The 14,819-nt window shown below is 41.3% G+C and overlaps 1 protein-coding gene across 1 annotated transcript in view; it reads right to left on the bottom strand.

The window, feature by feature from the left end:
• Nucleotides 1–692: 692 nt before the first annotated feature.
• Nucleotides 693–14,819, bottom strand: part of PTPRN2 (protein tyrosine phosphatase receptor type N2) — a 676,344-nt gene continuing 662,217 nt past the window's right edge. Inside the window, exons 22-23 of the mRNA XM_080385838.1 lie at nucleotides 10,782–10,855; nucleotides 693–5,412 (exon numbers count right to left, since the gene is read on the bottom strand). Of these exons, the coding sequence (XP_080241964.1) occupies nucleotides 5,341–5,412; nucleotides 10,782–10,855 (146 nt within the window). The 3' untranslated portion in view covers nucleotides 693–5,340. The remainder of the gene's footprint in view (nucleotides 5,413–10,781; nucleotides 10,856–14,819) is intronic.

A 14,819-nucleotide genomic window follows, 5' to 3' on the forward strand; every position in this document is an offset into this window, starting at 1 on the left:
AACCTTCATGTAACGGGCAGTGCTTATGGGAAAATTACTTCCTATCCTCCAGGGAAAAGAATGGTTATTTTATGCTGTGCTTTTGTAGGAACCTTAGACTTTATTCCTCTTAACCTTATTTAATATAACAGTGAGTATTTTCCATCACCCGTTCAAATCCTTCTGTGAATACAGCTACTATTTTAAAACTATACATTCTTGGGCAGTCTGTACCACCCATTATGTGATGCTGAACCACCAGCCTTCCCTCCCCGAAACCATTTTCCTGCCTTTATTTTTCCTGAAAGAGGGCATCACTTACTCCGTTTATTAACTGGTACACTCTGTGACACACAGTACAGGCCAATTTTTTCACTTCCCGGTTATACAAGGAGGGTCACTGTAATTTAGTCATTTTTTTGCCTGCTTCACATTCTGGTCTGAACACAAGAGTCTGCCTTGATCAGAATTCTGGAAGCTGCACCACCACAGCCACACAGCCCAGCCAGGGGCGGCTGCAATGACTTCTGCTCCGAGCAGATTAAACGTGCACCTCTAAGCTGTCAGCAGGTGTCTGTGCCCTCTCCGTCAGCCCTCTGAGCCCACCTCGGGTAGTCACAATCCAGCTCTCCAGCAACAGACGGAGGTACCACTCCCACCCCCCAAATAAAAGCAAAGCACCAGCTGTTAATGCTGTATTCACAATACCGTACTCCACAGACAACGTGACTTTATTCACAAATATGATTTTTACAGAGGTAGAACAAAATACTTTGTATAATCTTTTTTTTTTTTAAACTATATACATATAAAGAATATAATAGAATGACAAGAAAGAAAAGGTTGTAAACAAAACAATATTATGCCATCAAATACAGTACAAACAGCATGCAAGAACAGCTTCAAATGAAATCTTGCTGGTGTAACTTTATTTTATTTCTAATGTGGTAAATGAAGAGTAGTAAAGAGTCATGCTCTAATTGGATTGAGTATGCCACAGCTCTGCAATTTTGTTTTAGTTTTTTTTTCTTTTCTATTACAATAAACCAACAGGATAGCTTTCTTTTCACTGTGGTGGGAAATGCTTTTGTAATGCCCAATGTAATCTCAACAGAAAAATATAATAATCAAATCTACAAAGTGTACTCTCATTTAAAAAGCAAAACCATAGAAACTGTACAGTTTTAAAAAGCGAATTATCTCAACTGCTTCTTAAGAGAATTTTCTAAAGAAAGAATAAAATATGCAGAATAAAAATTAGGAGAGCTATTGTTCTGTAACAAAGCTAATCAAATACTTGTTTTCTATTCCAATAAACAGTTTTTTTAATTAATTACTATTCTGGAAATTATGAAGTGGGCTGGGTTTTATTAATGTTCCACTTGAATAATAAAGCATGAACTCCTTCCAGGTACTATAGCTGTCATTCCCCTGGGGATGGATGGAGATTGGTTCTGCATGCACGCTAGAGACAGGAACAAGGTTTAGTCATTGGCATAGATTTTAAAAATATTTTAAAATACTTCAGATTTTAGTAGCATCTATAAAAATAATCTTGCTTGTTTTGCTACTGGATTGAGATCTGGATATGGGATTTTCTGCTGAAATTCATTCTTGGCCTTTGCACTTGCCAAGGACTTCCACTGGATGTTCCCTGGGCTGCACCAGGTCCCCCAGATGGTGGTCAACAGCAATGGTTGGAGCTCACACCTGAAACACGTGAAGCCAACAGCAAATCCCACGCTGTCTTCACTGTGTCTAGGGCTGAACCTCAAGGACCTGGCGTTTGGGGAATGGTGCTGTCCTGCCCCTCCATCCCCCTAAATTCCAGCCCACGGCATGGGAGGGGCAAAGGCTGGAGAGAGTCCCATGAACTATATCAGTGCTGCTGACAGCCACCTCCCCGTCCCTCGCATCTGCACTGTGACTGTGTCAGCGCAGGGTCTGGCCAGCTCGCTGCCCTGCTCGTGGCCAGCAGCTGTGCACACTGCCGTGCCTGTGGAAAAAGAGAGTTTTCTCCTCTGCCGCAGGCTTTGACCAGCAAGGAAGGAAACTGTGAGCACTGGAGTTAAATCACCCTCCCGCAGCTCCCCCCTTTAAATGGCATTTAAAGATTCAACCACACAAGCACTTGTAGATTCAATTTGTCTTCATCAAGAACATGAGGATGGTCAATTTTAAACACATGCTGTTTATGGCTACGGATCAGGCACCGTCCCAAGCTTCAATCGCAATGAGTTTACTAAAGATCAAGCAGAATATTGGACAGGGAAAGACAGTGGGTCTCATTTGACTCTGGGCTCTCAGGTGATCCTGGCTTCCAGAAAGAAGCTCAACTCCACCTGCCAGTGAACATGGAGCAGGACCCACGTCCAGTGCAAGTGGCTGTGGCTGGCCTGAACAACATCCTTCATGAAATCACCAGGATTAAGTTAACTGCAGTGAAAAGGGTAAAGAAATACCTGCCCTGCATGAGAAATCCATCTCTGTGGCTTCATCCATGGCTTTGGCATCTTCCCAGGAAACGGCCTGTCAAACCCCTCCGGATTGCCCTGGTGCAACTGAAACCTGCATTTCCCTATTAGGCCCTGCAGAAGATTATCACCCCCAGAAGCAGGGCGTTTATTGAGAGGTGTGAACAGTATACCACCTGCACAGACGAAATACTCTGTGTGATAGTTTACAGTCAACAGAACAAGCCTGGCACCTCTTTGTGGAAGAACTGTACAAAAAATGGCTGAAATAACAGGATTGTCAATGACATTCAGTGGGAGATACTCTAACCCTCTGAGTAAGACTGCATCTTTCTGTTGTGTAAACTGGTCTACAAGTATGAATAAAACAATACATCCCTGCCCCATTAGCCTTGGGGAAGATTAATGCCCTCTAATCTACGCTAAATAAACTCCGAAGCATGAAGAGCAATATTTAAGTCGTACACTCAGCTGCTTGTGAATTAATAGGGATTACCCTGAAATTGCTATTATGAAATGCAAATATTTGCAAAAGAACAATTAAAAAATATTCCTGAAGTGCGAACGAGAGGCTCGTCAGCCCTGTTTGTGGTATGCACAGGGACAGTCACAAGGCGAACGCTAATGAATCCCAGGGCAGAAATCTGTGCTAAAAACCCATCAGCCTGTTGGCAGCAGGTAATGGCACAGCGTCTTGCACAGGGAAATAATTCTACCTGGTAATCAGAGGGCTTGGCTTAGGATGCCCTAATTTTTGATTCTTTGGACAGTTTGTTTGGATATAACTACCTGTATTTTCAGAAAACTGCAGTACATGGCTCACAGTAAATCTACTTCAAACACTTGCTGATACTGCTCGAACTGATCTCATCTGCCCGGATCTGCAATTTTGTGTTAGCTAAAGTAATAAAAGAATCCTGCTAAACCTAAATTATCAAATGAAAAAGGCAATTTTCTCATTTATACTCCATTAGTTTTTTAGTTATTGCTAGGAAAGCTCTAAAATGCTTAGGCCATAAAATAAACATGTGGCTTAATGTACAGTATGTGTACTTAAGAGGATGATGGCATCTGTAGTAACTGCTCTGTACTGCTATAGTAACGGAATGCATGAATTAAGCAACAGCACATACCAAGTAAAGCATACAAAAACGTATGGCAAAAAGTAACAGGAGTTCTGCTTTTTTTTTTTTTTTTTTTTTTTTTTAATAACTCTTTAATTGCTAAAAAGAAGAAATCACCAATATCCACACCTACAACACAAAATTGCAACATGGTTGATTTCGATAGATGCCTGTTACCTCTGTGTCAGCAAAAATCTGTGATACTGTTCTAACATTTCACTGATTAGAAGTTTGTAAAAGCTTCCCCTTCCCAAACTAAATTAAACTACATACTTCCCAGTGCTAAATTCAAATGATTAACCTAATATGGTTTCAAGCCCACAACACTGTTAAGATTTTTGGAAAAAAAGCACCCCACATTCTTAAATCATGGAGATGTAGGATAGCATAAAAAAGCATCCACATATTCAGTTTTGAAAATGAAATTAAAAGCCTAGATCACTTAGGTAACTTGTAGAATTTTACTCCCAGACCCTTCATTCAAACGTATCAGTGTACTTTTTATCAATAATGGAAATTCCTTCACAAGAGTACCACAACTAAACCTGTGAATTCACATAAGCAAGATTGCAAAACCAAACTGTTTCTGGACATATTTTAGCATTACTTTGCAACAGTGGGCATTAGGATTTTGTGAACACAAGAATCTCTGAAATTCAACCTGTGTGCTTCTTTATCCCTTAATGGTTAATTAAAATAGGTATCATTCAGAACAAGGAGTGAGCAGAGCCTCTGCAGAAAGGTGCAACGAACGTCTGGATCAGACAAACTCGATGAGGATCATAAAACGCAGACTGGAGATTTCTCCTTCAGCCAGGCTTTTACAGAAATATATTTTCCCGGCTACAAAGGATGGCACAGCACAGTTTTACAGAGGGAAATGCAAAAATATAAAGAGGAAAGTCTCATTTTCTTCCTCAGTAATCCCATAACATCAACAATCTGTTTCCGTAACAGCTCTGGACATTTGCCTGACTGCTGCCAGGGCCTTTCCCCATCACCCGAGGTGAGTCTATGCTCTCCTTTCCACTGTCAGTGGTAGGTACACGTCAGAGTTGTGCTCCTTATCCCCTGGCTTCCCATTAATGTGACCAACTTGTTATCCCCAGTTGCAACAACTGTGCAGGCCTATTTACTTATAGTTCAGATTTTCTTCCATTCACGGCACAAAGCTGAAAAGTAAACAACAGTTAAGAAAACATTTGCTTGCCGAAGCCCAGCATGAGGAGGTGCAAGCTCTCTTTGCCTGAGCCTGGACCTGTGTTTACTCACACCCTCAGCACTGTTTCATGCTCTAGCTTGGCATTGTATAGGAACAATCACCATACTCTTCAGCTCCCCCCGCCTCATTCAGAGAAGTTACGAAATATAACAGAACACTGTTTTCTGAGACTATATTGACTGCACTAATTACCCACAATACTGTATATTTGCTATTAAGAACATGAATGTGTGCTTTCAAAGTGTGACTGACATTCAGGGCTTTGAGGATGTGAAAGGCATTTGATGGATTGTTCTGTCACTTAATCCGAGGCTTCGATGTACTTTTAAAAATTTGTTTAAAACCCCAAAAAACAGAATACACATTTTTAACTGTTGAACTTTTACCAGCTAAAGGAGTTTTTAAGGACCCTATCACTATGTGGTTACAACAGAAGATACACAGTTAAGGTCAGGTCACGGTTTCCAAGAACATTCACAGGGACTGAGGATGAGGAAAATGAGGGACGGATCCTGCGGGAACCTTTGGGAGACTGAGCTGCTCACTGGGGAAGTGCCTTGAGTATTGCATTCACTTCCTCTGCAACCGCTGTCAAAGCAAACTCAAACTGCTCCTGCGGAAAGAACAAACACATACTCTGAATAATAAAACAAAACACTTTCCAAAGCGCACTATTCTGCAGCCGAGAATCCTCAAGACATTGTTAAAAATATGAATATGCAGGATGAACTGTAGACTGCAACGGAAAGGAACAAAATGTTCTGGGATTATTGATGCCATATAACATGTTTGACAGCATCTTGAAGCCGGAGTCATTTTAATGGAGAAAAATGTTGGTAGCAGAAACTAAGCTATTGGGACACAATGATGTATTGCAATTGCGTGGTCAGAAGGGTTTGGGAGTAGTTGATCGCCAGCCACTTCCTTCTGACACAGAGATGGAAACTCGTTAACATAATTGAGATATGAAATAGGTGAGATGCTGCAAAGCAGAGCCTTTGGCTTTTCTCAGGACTGTTTCTAGGTGAAATCAGTTAGAATAAATACCTCCTCACCTTATATCTATTATATAGAACAGTATCTGCTTTTTGGTTTGCCTGTTATTGCTCTTGCTCAGTCTCCCTTTTTAACAGCCTTTCTGTACCTACAAATCGCCTAATGATGTTTAGCCCACTCCTATTTAAGAAATACCTGGGATAGCTTTTCCCTGCTATTAATTTACTGTAAGCATAAAACCAAAATTACTGACAGGCTTCTGTGCTGGGTTGGCAGAAATGGGAAGGACATAGCCGTGTATGGCCACCTCTTCTAAGTGCAACCCTAACACGCTCCTGAACAGTATAGTTCTATGGAAGGATGACAAGTTTTACTTCCTCAAGGTTAACAGGTGTTACATTTTCTAGGCAAGTAATTTTTCCCAGAAATTTAGCTTACTGAAATATCTGACAGGATGATTTGGCATTTATGACTTTTCAGATGAAAAAAGATATGTGGACAGTTTACTCAGAATAGCGGCAGATCAAGGATACCAGACAAGGACTGTGAAGATGTTTCTGGATTTTCTGTAAGTACTCCAGTGGGTTAAGCCAGCTGGGCTCAAGAGCTGCTGAAGAATTGACTTTGAGAATGAAGGTCAGAGACGCACCCTGCAAAGCATCCTGAGATCACTGCTGGGATACTGTCTGTGTTTCCAGTTAGAAAACTGGTGGTCTGGTAGGTACCTGAAGCCCCTCAGTCTGCACTGCCAGAGGCTGTGTGGGACGGCTGCAGGCATGTAAGCAGCAGCCGTGGATGGCTGCCGAACACAGCCAGCCCCCAAAGGTGGTTACTGGACTAAACAGCATTTGTTTTCCAAGTGTTTCACCTTCCTGCAGAAATCTACAGGAAGGATGAAAGAACAAACTACAAATGTGCAACTCAGAGTTCAGAAAGGCAGCTGACTTCTAATTCCTGCAATTCAGTGCCAGTCTCCTCTGCCTTCTCTTACCCCACTGCAGAGTCATCTCTCATGTGGAGATGCCTCAGAAAGAAGCAACGAAGGGCACAGTTCCTGAGCAGAAAAGAAGAACAAAGCTCAGAATAATTTCTCAGAGACACTGACATTCAAGAATTTTGCTGTCTGCTTGGTGCTGTCAAAGCAGCATCCTTGTACATTTCCTGGACTGCAGCCAATAGCTTTTAATCAGACATCAATTCACCCTAAAGAGTAGGACTCATCCTCGTTAGGCACAGAAAATGGTGTCTATGCCTGCCTATGCCTCCCTACACTCCACAAGGTCTCTGCAATTAAAGAAAAGACTGGAAATGCCGGTGGCCACCCGGGAGCATCGGCTGTACTTTAACTGGAGTACACTGAATGTGTGAGAGGAGCTGGAGGGCAGGGGAGGCAGAGAGGGCATTCATCTGGACATGCTGTGCCAGAACCAAACCAGGTGCTTGTACTAGCTCAAAAAACTTGGAAATTTGCAAGGGAATTTGGAAATTTGGAATTTGGAAGGAAAAAGGAAATTCGGGCTTACGCATGAGAAGTGCTTGCCTCCAGGAAAAAGAACCTTGGCAGGGTTGGAGACCCTTGTGCTGGGGCTGGTAGCAGCAGGGTGAAGCAGATGCTCCCGGGACGCTGGTGTTCAGATATGAGTGGGAGAGTTGGTCCCCACTGCTGCCAGTCCTTGGAGCATGGGGAGCACAACAGCAGAAGAGGCTGATCTGAGCACTATGGGGTTGACATGGTGATGCAGCCAAGTTTCAGAGATGTGCAGATGCCTCTTCCAAGATGTGGGCGTCAGTTCGGAAGAAACTGGTGCTGCCCATGGTAAAGAGGCTACCTAATGTGCTCTTCATCTGATTTTTTCATAGTCAGGAAAAATTTGTAAGATCAGGGACTACAATACATTGATATTAGTCCCATTGGCGAAAACAACTCCTATTACTCTGAAGTTATTCACTGAGCAAATCTGCCCTTTAACCTTGTTGTTCGGAGATGTGTTCACCTTATTGTGAAGATCTGTCAGCCCTCTGACCTGCGAGTGCCTTTGCCCCTCACGGTGGGGAACCCCTCCTGTGAGCACAGGGTATCACTGCATTGCCCGAGGAAAAGTCTGTCTCCCCTGGAAGATTGACAGACTGATCAAGATGAACTCCAAAGTTCAGTATGGATTTTGAGGCAAGTTTGGTGGATCCCACCAGCGAACATTAGGTGTGATCTTAAATTACTGAGGCAAAACAACTTACAAAGCATAATCTTTACAGCCAAAGCTCAACACTGACTGCCGAACACTGCAGTAAAGGGGACAGCAGAGTAGACACATGAGATACGTGAGGACATGGTCTTTCTGCGATGGTGCAGCTTTTCCCTTTCCTTCCTACTGCATAATATGCACAGGTGAAACACAGATAGTGCAGCTTCCACTGATGTGTATCACCACCCTCCAAAGAAAAGCCTTGACACACCTTCTGCACTTTTCCATGAGAACAACCACAGTTAAAGCAAATTAATTTCAGAAATTTTTCAAGGAGCTCAGTTTGTTGTTTTGTACAGCCACACTGTCATTCACATATGATATTTGCCTATACAAGACTGACTGGAGATGAATTTTAACGTCTAGCTTTGCCTAGAAAACAGAGCCGGACAGGCATTTTGTGGACTCAGTCCATATATAACACAGAGGTGACAAGAATATATTTAATAAAAAATAATAAGCTATGTTTCATTAAGTCTACAAATAAAAATTCCTAAGAAAACAAACAGAGTACACGTAGCATACATGAAAGAACCTTAGCTAATTATTACAGATTACAAGAGGAAAGATAAAGGAGAAGAGAGAAAAAAAGGAAATATATATTCCTCCCATCACACAGAATGCACTTCTGCCTTCATTACTTTTTCCTCTCACATGTGGCATATCAATTCTATTTTATGATTCCCCTGAAAAAAAACCCCACAAAACCACAAGCCCTCTTATTATGCTTCTCAGAAATGTAGAATGTCGTTATGATAATTTCATTACCATTTATTTATATACAGTGCCTTTGAATTAAAGATCCCTTCCAGAAGACAAAATGTTGCAAACAAATCTTTCACATGCCTATTGAAAATGTGGAGCGCTGCCTGCTGGAAACACAATAACATTGCTGAAGTAAGTTGGTGTTTATTTTGCCTAGGGATATTCTGTAATTGGCATTTCTAACCTGACTTTTAATCCATCGTTTTAAATTACTCCAAGAGTCTAATATTCCTCATTTGTATTCAGTTGGGAGAGCACAGGGGTTTGTTTAAATCCATCAGAAAAATTCTCTGGGGATGCTGCATTGCTAGCATGTAACCAGATATTTATAATTTGCAACACATTAGCTTGAATAAGTGATTTGGGTGGTTTTGAGAAAATGACAATGATGGAAGAAGGAGCAAGAGGAGAGATAAGCAATATCCTGAGAAAATTTTTCATCCTGGATGAAAACACAGGATACATTTCTTTTCTGGAGCTCTTCCAGATAAATGGCCGAAGGGGAAAAACACATCTTGAGTGAGATTTTCATGGGACTTGAGTAACTATTTCTGAGTTAAGTAAGAAAAGTTGTTCACATAAACTCATTCTTTGGTTCTGGAGCTATGTTTTTTCTTTTGTTGAAGGCAACAAGCTGTAATTTCTCTGCCCTTAGAGGGAAACTGGAATCTGAGCTCTATATTTTTGCAGAGCTGCCACGTATTTTGTATGCATTTACAGGACTTGCATGTTTCCTCAGAGTAAATATATGTGACATTGGGTACTGTGTGTTATATGCATTTTTCTTCCAGTCTGAATAATCAAAGCAGAAGAAAGATTTGTGCAGTGCTATGTCCTGCATGGAGATAAAGATTAGTTAGCTTTGACTGGCTCATCTTTATTTTTCATGCACTTAGTCTATTTGTAAATAATAACTAAATGTCCTCCCAACTGTTCTCCAGCACCACTTCTCCTAGTATTAGTGGAAAGATAAAATGATTATGAAGACATTCAAGAAAAGTTATGAACCAATGATTCCTGCAACACACATTTATTTCACCTTCGTCCCTCAGCAATTTCAACTCCATAAATGCTGCAGACTCTCCTATCAGTTTCAGCCTGGCCAAGACAGAGTGCTGCCACATTGCTCTTGCTACTCAGTTTGGGGCTGTAACTCTCATTCGATACTTACATCGTCATATACAGATTTATTTTGTCTCCATGCCATGAACGATTTTCTTTATTGTCATACTTGCAGCTCTTAACTTGCAGCAAATACCCCCAAATATAATTCCATACATCACTGAAATTGTTAATAATAGAAAGTTTCATTTCTAATTTAAGGGACTACAATCACACCATCAGCTATCTTTAAAAGTTTTACATCGTGTCAAAACTATTACAACTGTCCAGAAATATAGAGAAAGATACTCACCTTACCAAAGGGTACAAGTATAATTACCATGCTACACCCATAAAGGACCTGGATTTATGCAAGATCTTCTGTTCAAAGATACTAAAAATGACACAATTTCCTATAAAACCCTATTTCCTTTAATTGTAAATATTTTTTTCCACAAAAAAAATCAAATCAGCAGTTACATTCTCTTTAATAACTTGAAGCTTTTAAAAAAATACCGCATTCAGAGTTATGAACAGATACTCTAAGAAAATAATCCATATTTCAGGATGAAAGCAAGAACATTCTTTCAAATGCACATTTTCTTTAGTAGGCTATAGATTGTTGTCTTGACTGCCTTTCATATATGGTAATCAAGATAGATGCTGGAGATGTTACAAGAAGGAGCAGTAAACACCAAAGAAAGTAGCCTAGATAAATCTTCAGCATAAATAAACCTCAGTTGGTAGGGAGCCAAACAGAGTAATCAGCAAGCGACCTGCGTTAAATTAGGTCATACCCTCTCTCTTCTGTCATGAAAACAACTACTGTGAAAGACCTTTAATGTATTTAAAATCCCAGTGGATTTATTGACAGTACCTTTGTCTGGACCATGCCTGGTCTCTGGTCCCTCAAGTGCTCCAGGGTAGCAGCAATATCAATCTCTTTAGCACCTGCAACAAACCACAAATTGGGCTGAGTTCAGAGCACAAGATAATCCATGCTGCATCTGTCAATCTCTTGCTATCAGGTTCCCTTTGGGCTAACAGTACAATTGAAAATTATTACATCCATCTCTCAGCAGACTTGGCAGGCAGCTGCAATTTTTGTGTTCATATAGAAAAATAAGAGGTTGGGGCAGCTTTTATTAACATTAATTCAAGAAAAGCCAGAGAAAAACAAATTCTTAAAAATGCCTCTGCACCTAGAGCAGAATACATTTTGCAGAACCTAAGGGCCAGTTGTGGCAATGCCACCGAGTGCCCTTCTGTCACTTCTAAGAGTATGCACTGAACCAAGGGCCTGAACCACACAAAGATTTATGCTGTTAAAACAAGATTTAGGTGAACTTTTGTCATTTGCAGCCGAGATCCAGAAAACCTGTCTGTGGTTTCCTAGATCAGGACGTGCCAGACCATCTTGCTGCATGATCACTCTTTCAGCCAGCAAATCCATGGCATTTTCTTTAGGTTATACTTTGGCTGTCTGGACATCGCTGCTGTGTAGTGATCAGCAGCACCAGGATGCAGAAAATAGACATGCACAGCCTGACTGCCGCAGGGCCCGGCTCCCTTCTTGGTGCAAATGAGAGTGTTTTCTTTTAAGACATGATCTGTGGAGATCAAAGCAAGTCCTTGGTGCCTCTCACCTTTTTTAAAATAGCCCAGACCCTGGAGAACCAAAGGGGAAATCAGGGATGCTGGTTTCCTGCTCGATTTCCTCCGGTTTAAGATATTTCAAAACAACCCTCCTCATTTTCCTCAACTGCCTAACTTGAAACCTGTTTTTGAAGGCATTGAGAGGAAATTCGGATTTTGGTCCCTCCTGTATGAAGTTCATGAGTAGAAAACTGACTGGAAATCCTTGGAGCTACACTCCAGCTACAGAGTTTGGCTCCTTCGCATCCTTCCCTTTCTGCATCTTTCAGGAACATCACACAGTGCCAAAGCATCGGGCAGATGGGCAGAGGGTCAGCCCAGCCCAAGTGCAAGTGCCCCATCTCTGTTCCCCTATCCCCTACTGCCCTGGTTGTCCATGCGTTCTCCAAGGGCAGATGTGGGTCCACAGCTTCTGAAGCTTAGAAAGATGCACACCTCAGGTCCCTCCTTTGTTGTACATACACTTTCATCATTAGATGGTTTATCAAGGACAGGGATCAGCTAAAATTCTGAAATCTGCTCTGTTTTAAAGGATACACAATGGTGTGCTCCAAAGAAAACTGTGGCCCTTCAATAAGAACTTTGACAGCTGTTTCCCATTGCCTGGCCCTAGGAATCTCCTGGCCCAGCCTGTGCCAATTTGGAACTTCCTTCTTGAGGTATTTAAATCTCCCCAACTTTTCACACGGGTCTTGGTTCCTAACTTGTGGGCCACGCACCTAAAGCACTGCTGCTGCAATAGCTAACTTGTACACATGTAGAACATATACTTGTTTAGCTCCCAGGACAAGATTTGGCCCAATGCTTACCACTCTTCCTACAACTTTTGCAATTTAAGGGCTTGAGTCTAACTGTAATTACGTTTATGTCAATGTAAACATCATGCACCTCCTCATTTACCCAACTCAGCTTGATAACTCAGCATCATCTTATAAAAAAATTCAGAAAAGCAACTAATAGTGAACGATTTAATTTGGTGTCCTTTGATATAAGATATAAGAAGATATTTTAGAATAACATCAGCTCTACAAGAATAACTGATTTGCAATACATTGTTCATATCGATGAAAATATGTTCTTCAGCTGCATCAGAAATTGAATGAATTCATTCAGTAAATATAACAGTGACAATTTAAAAGAAGTATCTGACAGATATTTTTGATGATTACCATGGGTTGGGGCATTGTATGGCTTTTGCTTCCTCCACTGCCCCCCTGCACTGTACAGGAATTTACTGGGATGAGCTTTGGAAAAAATAGAAAGTTTTATTTTAAAATAAAACCTCTCAGACCTCCTTACAACAGAGTAAAGCAATACATACTCATATATGCTGTAAAGTCTGCTAACAGGGACAGTAATTATACCTTAAGTCTGTTGCAGGTTTTGCAGTGGCAGATCATCTGGAAAGCATCAGTAAAGGTAAACTCTTTGTAAACCCTAGCACTCGTGTAACATGGTAGCTCATTTCAGTGCTTAGTATCACACATGCATTTGCCATTAGGTGGGATTTTCCTGTTCCACCACAGATGTCCATGGGAGCAGAGCTGTGTGAGTACTGTATACACTTAACAGCCTTACTTGTGGCCTCATTAGATTACCAGGAATTTGAATGTCCCAGTAGCATCCTGGCTCAGCGTAAAAGTCATTCTCTCCTTCAGAAATTAAGATATGAGAAAAATTTAAGACACCAACAGCCATGGATGAGGTTAACCACAGTCCTGAGCTGGCCTCCAAGGTGTGCTGCGAGGATGAACCTGGAGATCCCCCAGTGGAGCTGGCAGGCTTGAGTGCCATGTGGGCTTCCCTGTGGTTGCAAATGAGTACATCCTCCCTGCAGTGAGGGACAGTCTTTATTTGAAAACACTTTAGCCTCAGGTCAAAAAGGGAGAAGGTTCATGACAAGACCTAATAACACTTTAATGGCCAGACAGGCTTCTGAGCTTACCTTTGAAAGAATTCATTCCTCCATTTCTGTGATGCAGATTGCAGGCATTTGCTAGTGAACTGATGCTTGCTTTTTCATCATCATTAATGGAATGACATGCCTAATAGTATGAACAATGCCTGGTTATGAAATCCCGATTCTGTGAAACACCAAAGCATATGCTTTCCCTGGAACACAGGAACAGTTCTAGTGGGCCAATGTGATTAAGGGAAAGCTTGTTTTGAAGTGTTTTGCCAGTGGAAGTCCTTGAAACATCAGTTCTTACTGATTGCTGTCCCCCAACCATGACCCCCAGCATGTCACCCACAAGCACTTCTGATGTCCACAGCCATAGGTAATTAAATGGAAAAGGAGAGTGAGTATGATTTTGCCCAAATCACGTGCCTTGTTGAGAGGCCAGAGGGTCAGAGGCAGAGATTAGTTTGCTACCCCCTTTTTTCCATTTTTGAATGCCTCTGATACTATGGTGATGGGAACTACCTAAGTGCCTAGAGAGGCTGACCAACAAAACTCAGTGCTGCAAAGATAGGCAGCTCTTTTGGAAGAAAAATATCTTGAACAAGAAAATTCACAGGAAAAAGGATGAAATCAATGGCACAGGATAAAGCCAGCATGACTTGTTTTCTCTCTACATAAACAAACCCCCTTTTGCTACTTATTCTGCATCTACTCCCTTATTGTGCCTAAAACAAATGAGTTTAAATATATATTGCTAGTCCACTATTAAATCTCATTTTGTGATGAGGGCTTTTTTTCTATTCAAACTTACGCTAGATTGCTGTTATATTATGTAAATTCAGCTCACTTCCACTGATGTGTGCGATAGTAGAAAGTTCTCCGGTGACACAGACAGACAAAGGAAGAGATTCTCAAGGCACAAAGAGGGGTCTGAACCCAACCTGCCTTCACAGGTGAGAGGAGCTCAGTGTCTACTTGCAGCATGAGTTTTCAACTCTGGAATTATTTGGTTGAAATCTGACACAAACTCAACATGTTCTTCACCACACTGAGGCTTTCTCTTTAATCTGAGCATACAACAGTATGCCATAACATTCTATAGTACCCAAAAATGCTTTATTTATGATTTTGAGCCATTTCAAGTGACAAAAAATACAGCATATACTACATGACACTGGGAGAGAGGGATACTGCAGCTAAGGACATTAGGGTCAAATCATGCTCTTACTGAGATGGCTGCAAAATATTCACACGCTGCTAAGGTATTTTAAGCATTGCGTATCTGCAAAGCCCACATACAAACTAAATTTGATGCAGTGGTTTAGAGTAAAAGCTGGAAGAACTTGATCCACTGAT

The sequence above is a fragment of the Falco punctatus genome, assembly GCF_963210335.1.
Source record: "Falco punctatus genome assembly, chromosome: 4".
Classification (NCBI taxonomy): Eukaryota; Metazoa; Chordata; class Aves; order Falconiformes; family Falconidae; genus Falco; species Falco punctatus.